The sequence below is a fragment of the Megascapheus bottae genome, chromosome 19, assembly GCF_031878675.1.
Source record: "Megascapheus bottae isolate mThoBot1 chromosome 19, mThoBot2.hap1, whole genome shotgun sequence".
Taxonomy (NCBI): Eukaryota; Metazoa; Chordata; class Mammalia; order Rodentia; family Geomyidae; genus Megascapheus; species Megascapheus bottae.
This window is the reverse complement of record NC_143527.1, coordinates 7069131-7082533: the sequence shown is the minus strand read 5'-3', so window position 1 is coordinate 7082533 and position 13403 is coordinate 7069131. Positions and strand designations below refer to the sequence as shown.

The 13403-nt window shown below is 34.3% G+C and overlaps 1 protein-coding gene across 1 annotated transcript in view; it reads left to right on the top strand.

The window, feature by feature from the left end:
* Positions 1-13403, top strand: part of Cdh7 (cadherin 7) — a 93740-nt gene that overhangs the window by 64005 nt on the left and 16332 nt on the right. The window contains exon 6 of the mRNA XM_090352980.1: positions 5144-5397. Coding sequence (XP_090209106.1) covers positions 5144-5397 — 254 coding nt within the window. The remainder of the gene's footprint in view (positions 1-5143; positions 5398-13403) is intronic.

The window sequence follows — 13403 nt, the reverse complement described above, 5'->3', positions numbered from 1 at the left end:
GTGAAGAAGGTCAGAGTAAGTGCGGATTTTCTCTGTCACCTGATTGGAATGGAAATAATAAGAAATGTTCTTTCATGAAGACTATAGATTATATGAGTGTAAGGAACTTTCTAAACATTAGTAGTGGTGTGTTCTTAAAATTTGATTGTCTTCATGAACTGTTCTGAGAGTCAACTGTGTTAAAGTGAATTCTTATTTGTTCCTCTTCCTCTTCTTCCTTCTCTCCTCCACTTCTTCTTTTTCCTCCTCCTCCTCCTCCTCCTCCTCCTCCTCCTCCTTCTTTCTTTCTTTCTTTCTTTCTTTCTTTCTTTCTTTCTTTCTTTCTTTCTTTTTCTGTTGTCATCCTCTTCTTATTCTTATTGCAGTTCTGAGATTGAATTCAAAGCCTTGCACCTGGCTAGGTACACTTTCTGTTACTTGAGCTGCACTCTTAGCACTTTTGTGATTTTTTTTTTTCTGATTCCTGGTCTCCCTGGTAACTTCACTTATTTTAGACTTTTTCATAGTCCTCCATTCACCTTGCAAAAAGCTAATATTACAGTCATGAGCCACCATGGTCATTTTAAATTACAATTCTTAATTAAAAAAATGACTCAGAACCAAAAATGAAAATGAACCCCATCAGGACTTGTTTTAACTCATTCTCAGTCTTCCTGTATTTGTTTTGCAATTTTTATAATTCATTTGTCTTTATGTACCTTTTGGTCATTCAACATTCAGTGAATCAATATTAGGTTAAAGACATCTACCATAGATATGCAAGCTCAATAGTTTGGAGGTATTATACTTAGTATTTGAGTCCAGTGTAGTAAAGAAACAGGAAAAAGTTAAATTCCTCAAAAAGAATATACACAGAATAAGCAAAGTCTACGCGGACCCGTTCCCCCCACATCACATACACACCAAGCAGTATGCCTGTAGGATTTCCCTTGCAGTATCCACCCAAATGGAATAATTTCAGATAACTTAGACTTATGTACAATTATAGAGAAGTATTTCTGTTGAGATAACTTTACTCATAGCTGCAGATCACTTAGAGGTGATTTTTTTTAGAGTAAAAGTATCTTAAGAGGAGTTATAAGGAATATTTTTTATTTCACATGACTAAAACACATTGCAATTGTCAGAGCAAAGATTGTACTGGACAAGACTAAACAATTAAAGAACACTTTATTCAGAGCTATTACTATAGGGGAGAAAGAAACATTTAGAATTCAGTCTAAAAATATTGACTTTGCTAGCATTAAAGTGCTGGAGATATCTTAAGATCCGATATTAGAAGGGAGGCTTAATATATATTTGATAATTTGTTTTACCTTAGTATCAACTATTTTCATGCAAGAAATACTTTTTCAGGATGGAGTAGGAGTCCTTTAAAGTTAAATCTCTATAAAGAAACTGAGGCAGAGGCTCCGTCTTCCTTGATGGCAAAAGGCTTTTTAATATTTTTTTCTTGAAGACTTACATCTTAAATCCAGATGAGGAAGAACAAGCATGACAAGTTTTCTAAAGTAAATGCTATAAGAAAAGGGAGGCCTAAATGTACCTAAGCTGGGAGGAACATTGAGGCTGTTTTGGTCACAACCCAAAGAAGGAAAAAAAATTAAAGTGCTAGCAATTCAATTGTGCATAATAAAGACATGTTTTACTTTTTTTGTGGAAGTCCTGGTGTTGAGCACTGTCCTTGGACTTTCTTAAGGCTAGAGCTCTACTACTTGAACCTCAGCACCACTTCCAGTTTTTTTCTATGTATGTGGAACTTCGTGCATGCTAAGCAAGCACTCGACCAGTAGGCCAAATTCCCGGCCCACATGTTTTGCTTTTTGAAAGTTCTTGGCAATAACATTAGAACTCTTACGATTGTATGAAAACGTAGAGAAATATTATTGTAGAGATAACTTATTCAAAGCTACCAATTGGTTTTAAGGTTCTGAGAAATTATTTTATTCAGAGAAAAAAATCTTAACAAAAAGGTTGAAATATAAACTTGTTTTTTTCTAAAGTTATAATCTCATATGAGCCTCCTATTTGGAGCAAAGTGTAGGATTTATATTCCTTTGGTTGAGAAATAAGCAGAATATTAAATACAGAATAAGTTTGATCTAATAGAGAAATTGAGACTCCAGAAAAAAAAGGAAAAGCATTGAACTTTTGAAAAAATCCATTATCATCTATGGTTCATTAAATATGTAGAGTTACACATACACCAGTGAGTATAGCATATTATCGGTAGATCGTAGCATATTTTGGTGACAACCACAGGATGAAGAATTTTCCAGAAGAGTGCATTTTCCAAAGACAAAAGTGTAAAGGCAAGTCATTGTGCTTAATGAAAGTATATTGGGCTGATAGGCCATAATTTATACTTCTAGAAACAGAAAAAAAAGGGAAAATGGTTTTATTTACTAGATGCAGTGTTACATTTTGATTGTGGTTTAGTATTGAAACAGCTAAAAATGGCAAGTGGAAGTAGATGTTAGACTCCTTATGTTTTAGTTCTCCAACGAATGTAATAATCTGACTTTGTCAAATATAGACCTAGGTACCAGAGAGGAAACAAAATATGAGCCAGTTACATTTACTTGAAAAAATTATTTTGTCTTTTTTATAATTTGATTTGGATTAGGAATTTCAATATTTCATAAAGGGTAGCAATTTTACTCATTGTGACTTTGTCTTCATTTTCTATTTTTCCACAATTAGCAAAAATAATTTTAATAACTATGACAATGAAATTCTGAGCAGGATATATTAAGATACATGGAAACCATATAGAATTTAAATCTCTGTGTCGGTCTGTGAAGAATTACAGACACACATCTGTGTTCATTTCTTTATACTGGGTAGAGAGATTTTAATCCCTGAAAGCTTTAAGATGACTATACAGCTCTTATAGAAGTTAGACAGACCTCTGTCTTAAATATTTATTCATGGTTAAATTTTATCATCTTTTGTGACAATGTTATGAAGAACCCTCATTGATAATTTGAGTACAAACTGTTGCATCAATGACATTGATGTCACATGACAGATGAACAAGCTTTTGTGAGAAGTCCTAGAAAGGCTCTACGAATTACCTTGTTTAGATCTAAGTGGCATATATCTGATTTCTGTGTGTTATTCACCTATTGTTTTTAGTGTAGGTTCAGTGTAACAAAATTTGTAATTTAATTTCCAAATCATTCTATCTATCTAACTGTCTATCTATGAAATTACATATATGTATACATATATGAATACATAGTTTCCAATTGTTTGTAGTTGCAGAGATTGAGGAGAATCTGGTTAGGTAGTTCCGTTTTTTTCTTCTTTTGTCTATTTGTCATACCTTAATTATCATTTCCAAGTTTTCAAGCTTACTATTCATAATGAAATCTTACACTTGTGTGATGAATTTCTCATGTGTAAATCGATAATGACAAACAAACCTGAAATTAAGATAGTCTTGCACAAACATTCTCTTTAATTTGTTTTAAGTCTTTTCTATCATACCACTCTGTATTTGCAAAGCTAATCTCTAGCTTATTGTAGTATGGTCTGGAAATACTTTTATGTAGCAATCTCCTTTGTCTGTTATCTTGATTCATAGCCTTTCATATGGATTATTTTATTGCTCTGTTTTCATAATAGGTTTTAGGCAACCAATCATCGTGTGAGCATTGCATTTGAATATGACTTGGGCACCCAGATGTTGATGTCTCATGCAGGTGGCTTTCAGATATGCTTAAAGCAGAACTTGGTACAAAATAATGACACTTACTTCTGTTTTAATTTTTAAAGCATTCTATTGTGAGACAAATTTTCACTTGAGTATAGAAAAGCATAATTTTTGTAATATAAACAATCTGCATGACTAATTTAAACATAGTGGTGGATTTGCTTTCATTTGAAAAGAGATTAAAGTGATTTATATTTGATTTATATATGTGCATATACATGTGATGTGTTTATGTGTGCTATGACATTTTATATAAAATATTGTATATATCCTATATGCTACAGTACATATCAACTATATAATGAAGCATATATATATGCCTTGTATTCTATTTACTTACCTATATTTTAAATTTTATTTTTATTGAGACTTGGAAATTGTCCACAGTCACATTTTCAAAGACATACAAGGTACATTTTTATTGCAGTTGCTTTGTTGTTAGTACGTAGAAAAAAAGTAAAACATGCATAATATTTGGCACCATATATTTCACATTGCTTATTGATTTTAGTATTTTCTTAAATTTTATCATTATATGGAGAGTGGTTGGAGTTGGAATTTTTAATGCTCACATTAAGATTGAAAAACGTAAAACAATATGACGCTCTGGGTCCATTAGAGAAAAGAGAACACATTACTGTCACAAATATCTCTACCTATTATAAATATGTACATCCATAAACATATATATATATATATAATTGTGTTTTCACTGATGGCGCTTTAGGGGTGCAATCTTTAACTCTTTGAATTTTTTGTCAATTATTTATGGTTTTCACTCTTTAAGAGGAACTCTTAAGCATGATTAATCCTCTCTGAAAATTAAGTGTGAAATAGATTCCAGACTGTAAGTTTCAATCATCTAAGTATAGGATGTGTGCATATTTATTGGAGAATAATGGAGGCTGGATTGATGATGCTTCCTGGAGAATGGCTGTTTGGGGTCTGGGCAATCTCAGTGTGCCTGACACTGAAACTACACTTTGAAAACCTGGCAGGTCAGCATCTCCACCTACACCCCAAATCATTGTGTTTCCCAATGTGAAGTTGAATGGGAAGGTATGTTTCTCTTTCTTTTGATTGTGAACGCCTGAATAAATTTTGCACTTGCATTGCGTAGGTGGTGAATATTAATATTGATGTCTTGTTGGAAAATATTTTTAAAGCTGGTGTCTCTCAAATAAAGATTTCCATCTGTCCAACAGAATGGTCTAAGTTAGCTCAGTAGCACTTGCCATTGTCTGTGAGCCAGAAGAGCAGCAGGGTCTGGTCCTGCTTGGCAGGATTACTTAGGAGAGTTGAATGCTGATGGCGCAGTTTCACAGCAGAGCCCTTCCTATGCTCATTGACATTCAGAAATGAAGAGACTCTGCTCTGCTGACTGTCTAATTGGTAATTTAATTTTCCTAATAACTGTCCTTACAGGAACTGGATTTCGAAGCCAAAACAAGTTACACGCTCCGCATAGAAGCTGCGAATAAAGACGCCGACCCTCGCTTTCTAAGCTTGGGACCCTTCAGTGACACAACGACTGTGAAGATAATTGTGGAAGATGTGGATGAGCCACCCGTGTTTTCTTCACACTTGTACCCCATGGAGGTGTCGGAAGCAACCCAAGTTGGTAATATCATTGGCACAGTCGCGGCTCATGACCCAGATTCATCCAACAGCCCCGTGAGGTAAAATCTTGATCTCTTCTTTCTCGATTTTGCATCAATACACCTGTCGACACTGCTTCTGATGCAACAACGATGTTCTTAACGATGTGATTCTTAATTCATAACCAATAAGAACCCACGTGTACATGTGCAGAAGCATCTCATTTGTATGGGAAGTTATCTCAGGAGAAATGAAACAGGATTAAAACAAGTACTATTTTAACAATTCAAAAAGGTCACCTGGTTCTCCAAGGCCTTTATCAAGGAGCCAATTTTTTAGGTACCATTGTCATGCACAGATATTAGCTGATATCTGTTTAAATTAGGGATTTACTAGCTCATTTTTAGAGGGATCTGTTTATATATATATATATATATATACACTGTTCAATAATATATATATATAGCTTTATTGTTTCTACTTATAAAAATAATGTCCTTATATGTGTATAAAATACTTAAAAAACTTGTTTGGCAGCCTTATGACTAGATTAAACCTGCTTTATAATCAAATAATCTATTTGGGTTTAACATTTCTTTAGGTCCAAAAGTTGTTTAAACTTCATCTAATATGGCAACTTTCAAGTCTGTTCTTTTAGCCATCAATTTAGAATCTGAGGTCTGCCTGGGGGTGTATGTGCATTCACAAGGGATAAATGATACAATTTTTCACTAAATACTATGAATAAAATGTACTTTCAAAATATGGACAATGCATTGGAAAATTTTGGATTCTATGTGGGGAAAATGTAATTTTTCAACAGAAATGATGAGATTAAAAATCAGATTGCTATATCAATGTATAAAGCAACCTTGGATTTTTAGATTTGGTGGTTTAAACTAAATCTTGGTATTGTCTGAAAAGGGCCAAGGAATGTATATATAATTCTTAGTGTTTCTTAGTCTTTCTTTTAAGACTGAGTCTTAATCTCTTCTTTACATCTTGTTCCTTCTAACTTTATTAGGACCTAACAGAGTTGCTATAAACTCATACTCCATACACCTTCTCCATCTTTACAAAGTAATGGGAACATTTGACTGGCTACACTCTTCATAGAATCATTAATGATGTAGTCTGCATGCTGGAATAATTGTCAGCCAAATACACTTTCACAGTAATAAAGTCGATTCCATTGTCCAAAGTAGTTCTTTGTCTTCAACTTTGTCCAAACTGCCTGTTGAAACTGACTTAGACAATCTTCATTTTGTCTCTTGTTTTGACATTCCATGTTCTGTAAGACATTCAAGTCTGCTGACCCTAGGAACAGTCTACAACAGCAGTGTGCTAGGCATAGATTTCATGTTTCTATCCCTGTGCAGGTTCTGGATGGCTGGATCTCTTTCCAGCTCTCTTATTTGTTGAATAAACTAAATGATGTTGCTAAATGTCCTATAAGTCTCTATGAGCCAGCAAAAAGAAAAAGTCAGTTCTAAATACTTTATTCCAGGAGCTTTGTGGAGTTTCTTTTTAATTATATAAGAAACAGAACTTAGATAACACATGTAGGTATTGACAAATATTTTCTAGTGCTGCCATATTATATTTTGATTACATATATTATGAGTATTGTATTCCTAGAAATGATAATGCATGTAAGCAAGCATGTTTTTGAGTGAGTAAGTAGATTTCAAAATGTCATCCATCCTTAAACATCAGCATAGTAGGTAAAATGTCCAATCTTCAGAGGTATCATGGGTCCTGTGTCTCCAGACTGAGATATAGAAAGTCTACTAACAGCTCTAAGCTCTGTGCTTTTATGCAGTTAGAACCTGATAGTTCGTTGCTGAATGGAAAAGAAGTATTTGTTTCATTGTTATCATTTTAAATCAAGCCAATAGCTCAAGAAATGTAAAATTAAATACTTGAAAAACACGGCAATTGGATAAAATTTCAACTTCTTGTTATATAATGCTGAAATCTAGTATATGATATTTTATGTTTGGAATATTTACTGTTAAATGGGGCATGAGATTTTAATTCTAGAAAGAGATACATTTCTGTCCCTCCAGCAGGGAAAGAGAGAGCCTTTCCCCACCTGATTCCTAGCTGGCACAGCAGTGGATTTTTTTTTTTACCTTCTTCCCTAAGGAGAAAATCAAAGGCTAAGTGTAGCTCCTCTATGAACATCTGCTCCTTCCTGAAGAAAAACTGGGGCAAGTGTACTACTGTCAGAACTTTAACATTTTAACTGTGCATCAGTATAATATCTATACTTGAAAGTATTACATGAATCTAAGGGCCAGCATATAGCATTATTAGGAAATTTGGTACTTTCTTGTAGGTTTTTATTTCCCCCATTCAGATGTTTATGTAGATCTAAATTACTATTTCATGAGTACTTTGCCTTCCCTTTTCCTATATAGAAACTAAAAGTATAGTAAAATGTAAAGATCAAAATTAGACAAAATTATTTGTAACATTTTAAAGCAAAGTAGGTCATTGAGAACAAGCATGTTTCTATTTATTTATTTATGAGCAATTTTCGTAAATATTGACCCATAGTACCGAAGAAAATCCGCCTGTGCCTGTGGAACATGGAAGGGTGTGAACGGGTCTTCTGGTTCTGACCCCATATCTTTGAATAGTGTCATTTCAGAGCTTCTCACCCAAAACCTGAAGAGCTTCCTGATCAGCCAGAGATCTCAGGCCTCCACACTCACTCATTCTGTCACCCGCGGCAGACGAATCAATGACTCAATATGCATTTATTAAGAACTTGCTCCGAGAAAGCCATCGGAAAAATGCTCTGTATGAAATAACGATGAATAAAACATTTCCCCTGAACTCTAGGAACATCCAAGCTCAGTGAAATAACAAGATCCCATCATAGTTAAAAAAACAATGTGAAGAGAATCAAAAAGGGATAGCAGCGTGGCAACAGGGCAAAGCGTGAGAGAAACCCCAAGTACAGGAGTTCTCTGGGTTTGTAACTTCAGGTGAACCAGTGATCCCATAAGTATGGCAGCACAAGCCAAATAAGATGAAAGGATGACCAGGTGCTATTTAGTGATATGACAAGAGCCTAGTGCAGATTCATTTCCACAGACTAAAGGACAATCTGGAATATCCAGCGCTAAAAATAACCAGTGGCTAAAACATGATTGCATTACAAAGGAGATGGCTTATGAAGAAGGAAATACACATGGTTTTCAGGATTTCTATCTATTTAAATACACTGTATTCATACTCACGTTCAAAGACACTTGGATATAGTTTACCAACCTGAGAACCTGGTTTGCTTTGCTTGCAGATAGAACAGATTCAGAAAGTGACATTCTCCACTGGGAATAGTATGAACTTATTTGGGAGGTCTGAATTATTCAGCATGCACTTTTGATTCATTTACATACATTCATACATTTGTGTGCATTATTCTAAATCACTTAGAATTATCTACTTTTTATAAGGCACATAGTGAGCCAGGAACATAGAAAATGCTATTAACAACAAAACTGGGTTTTCTATAACGTAGCAGAAATCAGTTATATAGAGAGAATTCAAGCTCTGCTTTCTTTTACAGTGTTGCTCATTCTAGCATAATTACACTAAAAATGTAAAAGGAAATGGAAAACAAAGACTTGTTTTGTTAGACTAGTATATTTACTATGTAGAGATCATTTACAAAGCCTGTTAAATAGGAAATGTGTAATTTAATGTCTATTTTGAATATATTATTTTAGAATTAGAGTGATGATCACAGCAAAGGTCTGAGTTACTTTTCTCAAAAGTTTAATCAAATGAATTATATTAAAATTATGTGTTTCCTAATTAACCCCACAATGTTTTCTTTAAATCTATTGTAACATTAGATTAATAAAGCAACACACTAGTCTATAATCATGTAAGTAAATGTAAGTGAGGAAGAATTATAAATGGAATTGAAAGAGTAGCAGAAGTGGCTACTTACCAACCTTCTAATTGTCTTGTTTACAACATTTAATCAACAGAAATGATCTAAGGTAACTAATAGAAAGTTGGAATTTTTTTGAATAATTGGACTAAACTAAAAAAATAATAAAAAAGTTGAATCATCTGTCTTCAGAACAGAGAGAAATAAAATCCCCTTATAAGTAAGAAGAGCAAAAATGGTAAGAAAAGCAAAAATGAAGAGTCTCTTCAGGAGGGAGCTGCTAAAGATAAATCATACCTAACCCCCTTTTCATGGCCTGGAGGTCAGGAATTAGAGTTTTTGAAGAGGTTTTGGTTTATTGTGAAATGTAGGCCATTTCTAACCCAGAATATTCTGAGTGTCTATTCTAGTGCCAGTACTACATGAGCTTGAGAAGGTTTGAATCCCCCCAAAGATCTGGTTTGTTCTTATCATAATAAGGTGGGGGAAGGGAGTGACAAAATATCTTCTGCTGTTTTGACGAGAATTCTGCAGTTTATTGAGAGCAATTTTCTTTTCCCTAAATAAAGCCAAGAAAGGCATTTTTTTGTTTCTACATTACAAATAAATGAGCTTATGGTCACAGAGTTGACAACTGTTATTCCAGTATCCTAGTAAAGAATTCCACCTGTGTAAGAGTTAAATTATTGTACATAAATGCATAAATATACATACACACACCTACCTACACCCACACACAAACACCAAGTTTGGCTCCATTATTTCCATTGTGTAAATTTGATGTGCTTCCTTAGTATTTTATCCATTGCCACGTGTGAAGTTTTCATATATTTGTGCTCACCTTGTGCCCCCTGCACGTTCCTATTGTGAGCAAATTTGATCTCTTGTAGGTACACAGAAAACTGTTCTCATTAACCTAAGTGGCTTATCAATTCATCAGTGAAAATAAAAGGCATTTTCTCATTTTGTAACAGATGTGAGGAAGAGGAACACTTAAGAAACACAGAGGCAGAGAAAATTCACACCCCTCCTGCTATATCTGTAGAATAAATCTTGAATTAAAAGTACAATATTAAATCTGGGAATGAAAAATCCTTGTGTATCACACTCATTTTTTTGAATTTCATTTTATTGTCAGGGTTATGTACAGAGGGATACAGTTACATTTGTAAGGTAGTGAGTTTATTACTTCTTGAACATTGTTCCCCCTGCCCACTCATTTTGAAGATAAAGAAACAGATAATGGAAATACTGAACTGAAAGTCTGCAAAGAAGCATAAGTCATCTGCTCAGTCATTCTTGAAGGGTCACCCTTTATGTCACAGTTCCTGTTAGCCTAAAGAAGAGGTTTTGGTGAATTCCACAGATTCCCCATGAGAAAGGCACAGAAATTAGGATTCATTTGATATCTCCTGTCATCCATGAGCTAAGCACCCATGATAAAATGTAAGGTACCAAATATATACATATATATGTATACATACAACATACAATCATAGATACATGTGACCATATTCTATAGTGAAAGATAAAAGTGGATTATAGCTCTGTAGAGACACATGGCAAACTAAAATCTGGGTTGAAGGGCTTATGATGCTGAAATTATAAATATTTTAATGATAGAATTTTCAAAACTCACAGATGCTTAGTTATTTCTAGATACCCAGTGATAAGTAATTTTACTCTACAATGAAGAGAGACTGAAAACATTTATCATATTAAATGAATTCTCAAGTAAAATGTCTTTTACTGTAGAATAGAAATTTTGAGGCTATTGATAATAGAATAAAATAATTTATTTAGGGTTTTAGATCTTCAGAGAATCACATGAGCTCATTTAAAAAGAAACATGTCAACGTTAATGATTATTTTTGCATTGTAGAATCTACATGTCTAGCCTTCCAGGAATGTACTCTTACTACATTAGTAATTAGCTTTTTGAGAAAAATGAACAAATATTGTAGTCTTGACTAAAAGAGAAGATAGGTATTGGATTATTTTCATCTTGCTGAACATGAATACCAAATTTGTTGGGTAAATATGTAGAAAAGTATATATTTATGAATGCATGTTTACATACATGGTTATGTATACACAATAGTATGTACATATTTTTATTCAAAGTTTATACATAGTTGCAGAAAGGAAAGCATACTCCACATTTCCTCTAACAGCCAATGCTAAGCAACATTGCAGATAGACATTTAGATTAAAAACTCAAACTGTAAGTGTGGACACAGAAGTTTGACAAGTCTGTCTTACATCAAGAAAACAAAGTTTTAGAAGTCAGTTTCAACAAGATTGAACTGCAGTGATGGAGAAAAGAGCAGTACTTACCACTCCTGCTTTTGAGAGAATCTGTAAGGCCAGAGTGTTTTGGTGATCACCTAGTTCTACTTTCTTTCTGATTTCAACTGTGATTATATGTCCAATATGTATGTTGGAATTTGACGACTATTATGACAGAGAATAATATCTGCTACTTTGTATCAGCAATATAATTTTATTCATTATTACTTTTTCTTTTATTGTTGGGGTGATGTATAGAGGGGTTACAATTCCATTTAACAGGAAGTAGGCACATTACTACCTGAAAATTGTTGAAAGTTATCTTTCCCATTAGAATTATTTTAAGGGAATTGCAAATCCATTATAGTACCCTGTGAACAACAATGTTTATCAGAAGTAGATTCATTTTCTGTGTGTGGGTCATGGGGCTTGAACTGAGCCTGTGCGCTGCCCCTGAGTTCTGCAGTTCAAGACTATCACCCTATCCTTGAGCAATAGAGGTTTTCTAGAGGTTAATTGGAGATGAGTCTCAGGTCCTTTTGTGCCCTGGCTGGCTTTGAACCTTGATCCTCAGATCTCAGCCTCCTGAATAGCTAGGATTACAGGCATGAGCCACCATGCCCGACTCCCAGAAATAGATTATTTAGAGAGCCTATACTTTGGCACTCTCTTTAGGCTAAAAATTATTTCAGAAATGTCAGGATGGCTAGCCCCATTTCATTTTAGTAGTGTTATGCTCAAAATTTATTTTTTGAGAAGTTAGCAAAGCTCTTGTACAGCATACAATTGACTGTGTACTATGATCTGATAAATCTGGTATTCTCCTCAACTTTCAAGTTCACAGTGACCCATGTGACTAAAGAATCATGAAGAAGACAATGATGTGTTCTTACAAGGCTCCACCACAAGGGTTTTGGTCACTGCACATGTGGATTATGCTTTGATTGCTTGTTGTAGAAGCAACTCACATTATTTAGCACATTTTAATACTGTGTTATGGAAGGAACTGTATTTTCCAGCACCAGGTCTTTACCCTAGCCCTCCCATACCATCTATGAAAAGAAAATATTTTGGAAATCATCCCTGCTTCCATCCAGTTCGTAAAATGTTGATAGTAATCCCTTCTGTAATCCCTTATCTGTAATCCCTTCGGAGATCAAGGCCTAAACTTCACCCTGCCAACAAACTCATACTCACCCATTCCCAGCCCTGGACCCTTAAAGGTATATAGCATGAGGGATGATTGGTTTTTAGCCACAGATGCTATGTTGCAGTAGGAGTTATTGTAAGTAGGGACACAATATACAAAGTGCAAGAAAAAAGTAAAGACAAGAAAATAGAAGTCTCACTAGACACAAAGATGTTTGATGCATCAAGAGGATGTAAATCCAGGAAGGAGGACCATTCCTGGAAGGAGAGGAAACGACAGCAGCAAGCATCTTTTCCAAGGCTTATTTACTGCTTGTTTGAAAGTTAGAAAGATGAGTGCGTATTCATGATACAATTACATTAAGAGAATACACACTAGAAATGTCTGAATTGACATAAAAAAATCCCATAATTGGAGGCAACATGAACCAGGGACTCCTACTGCATGTTCGTGGAGTAGTTGAGTCAGTTAAGAGTCATCAGAGCTAACCTGGGTATCCATATATTTTGGAATTAATTCTTCCTAAGGAGCCAACCAGCCGAGAAAATTATAAGAGGAGAGTAAAAATAAAACTGAGGCATAAAACTGTTTAGTATTCTTTGTACTATAGATATTTCAGGTATCTTCCTTTCGAAAGGAAAATTCACATGACAAATTAGCCATACAAATTCTGAGTTCTATATTGTAACATGTCTTAGAATTTTGACCAAGTACATTCAGGGAAAGATTCAAAATAT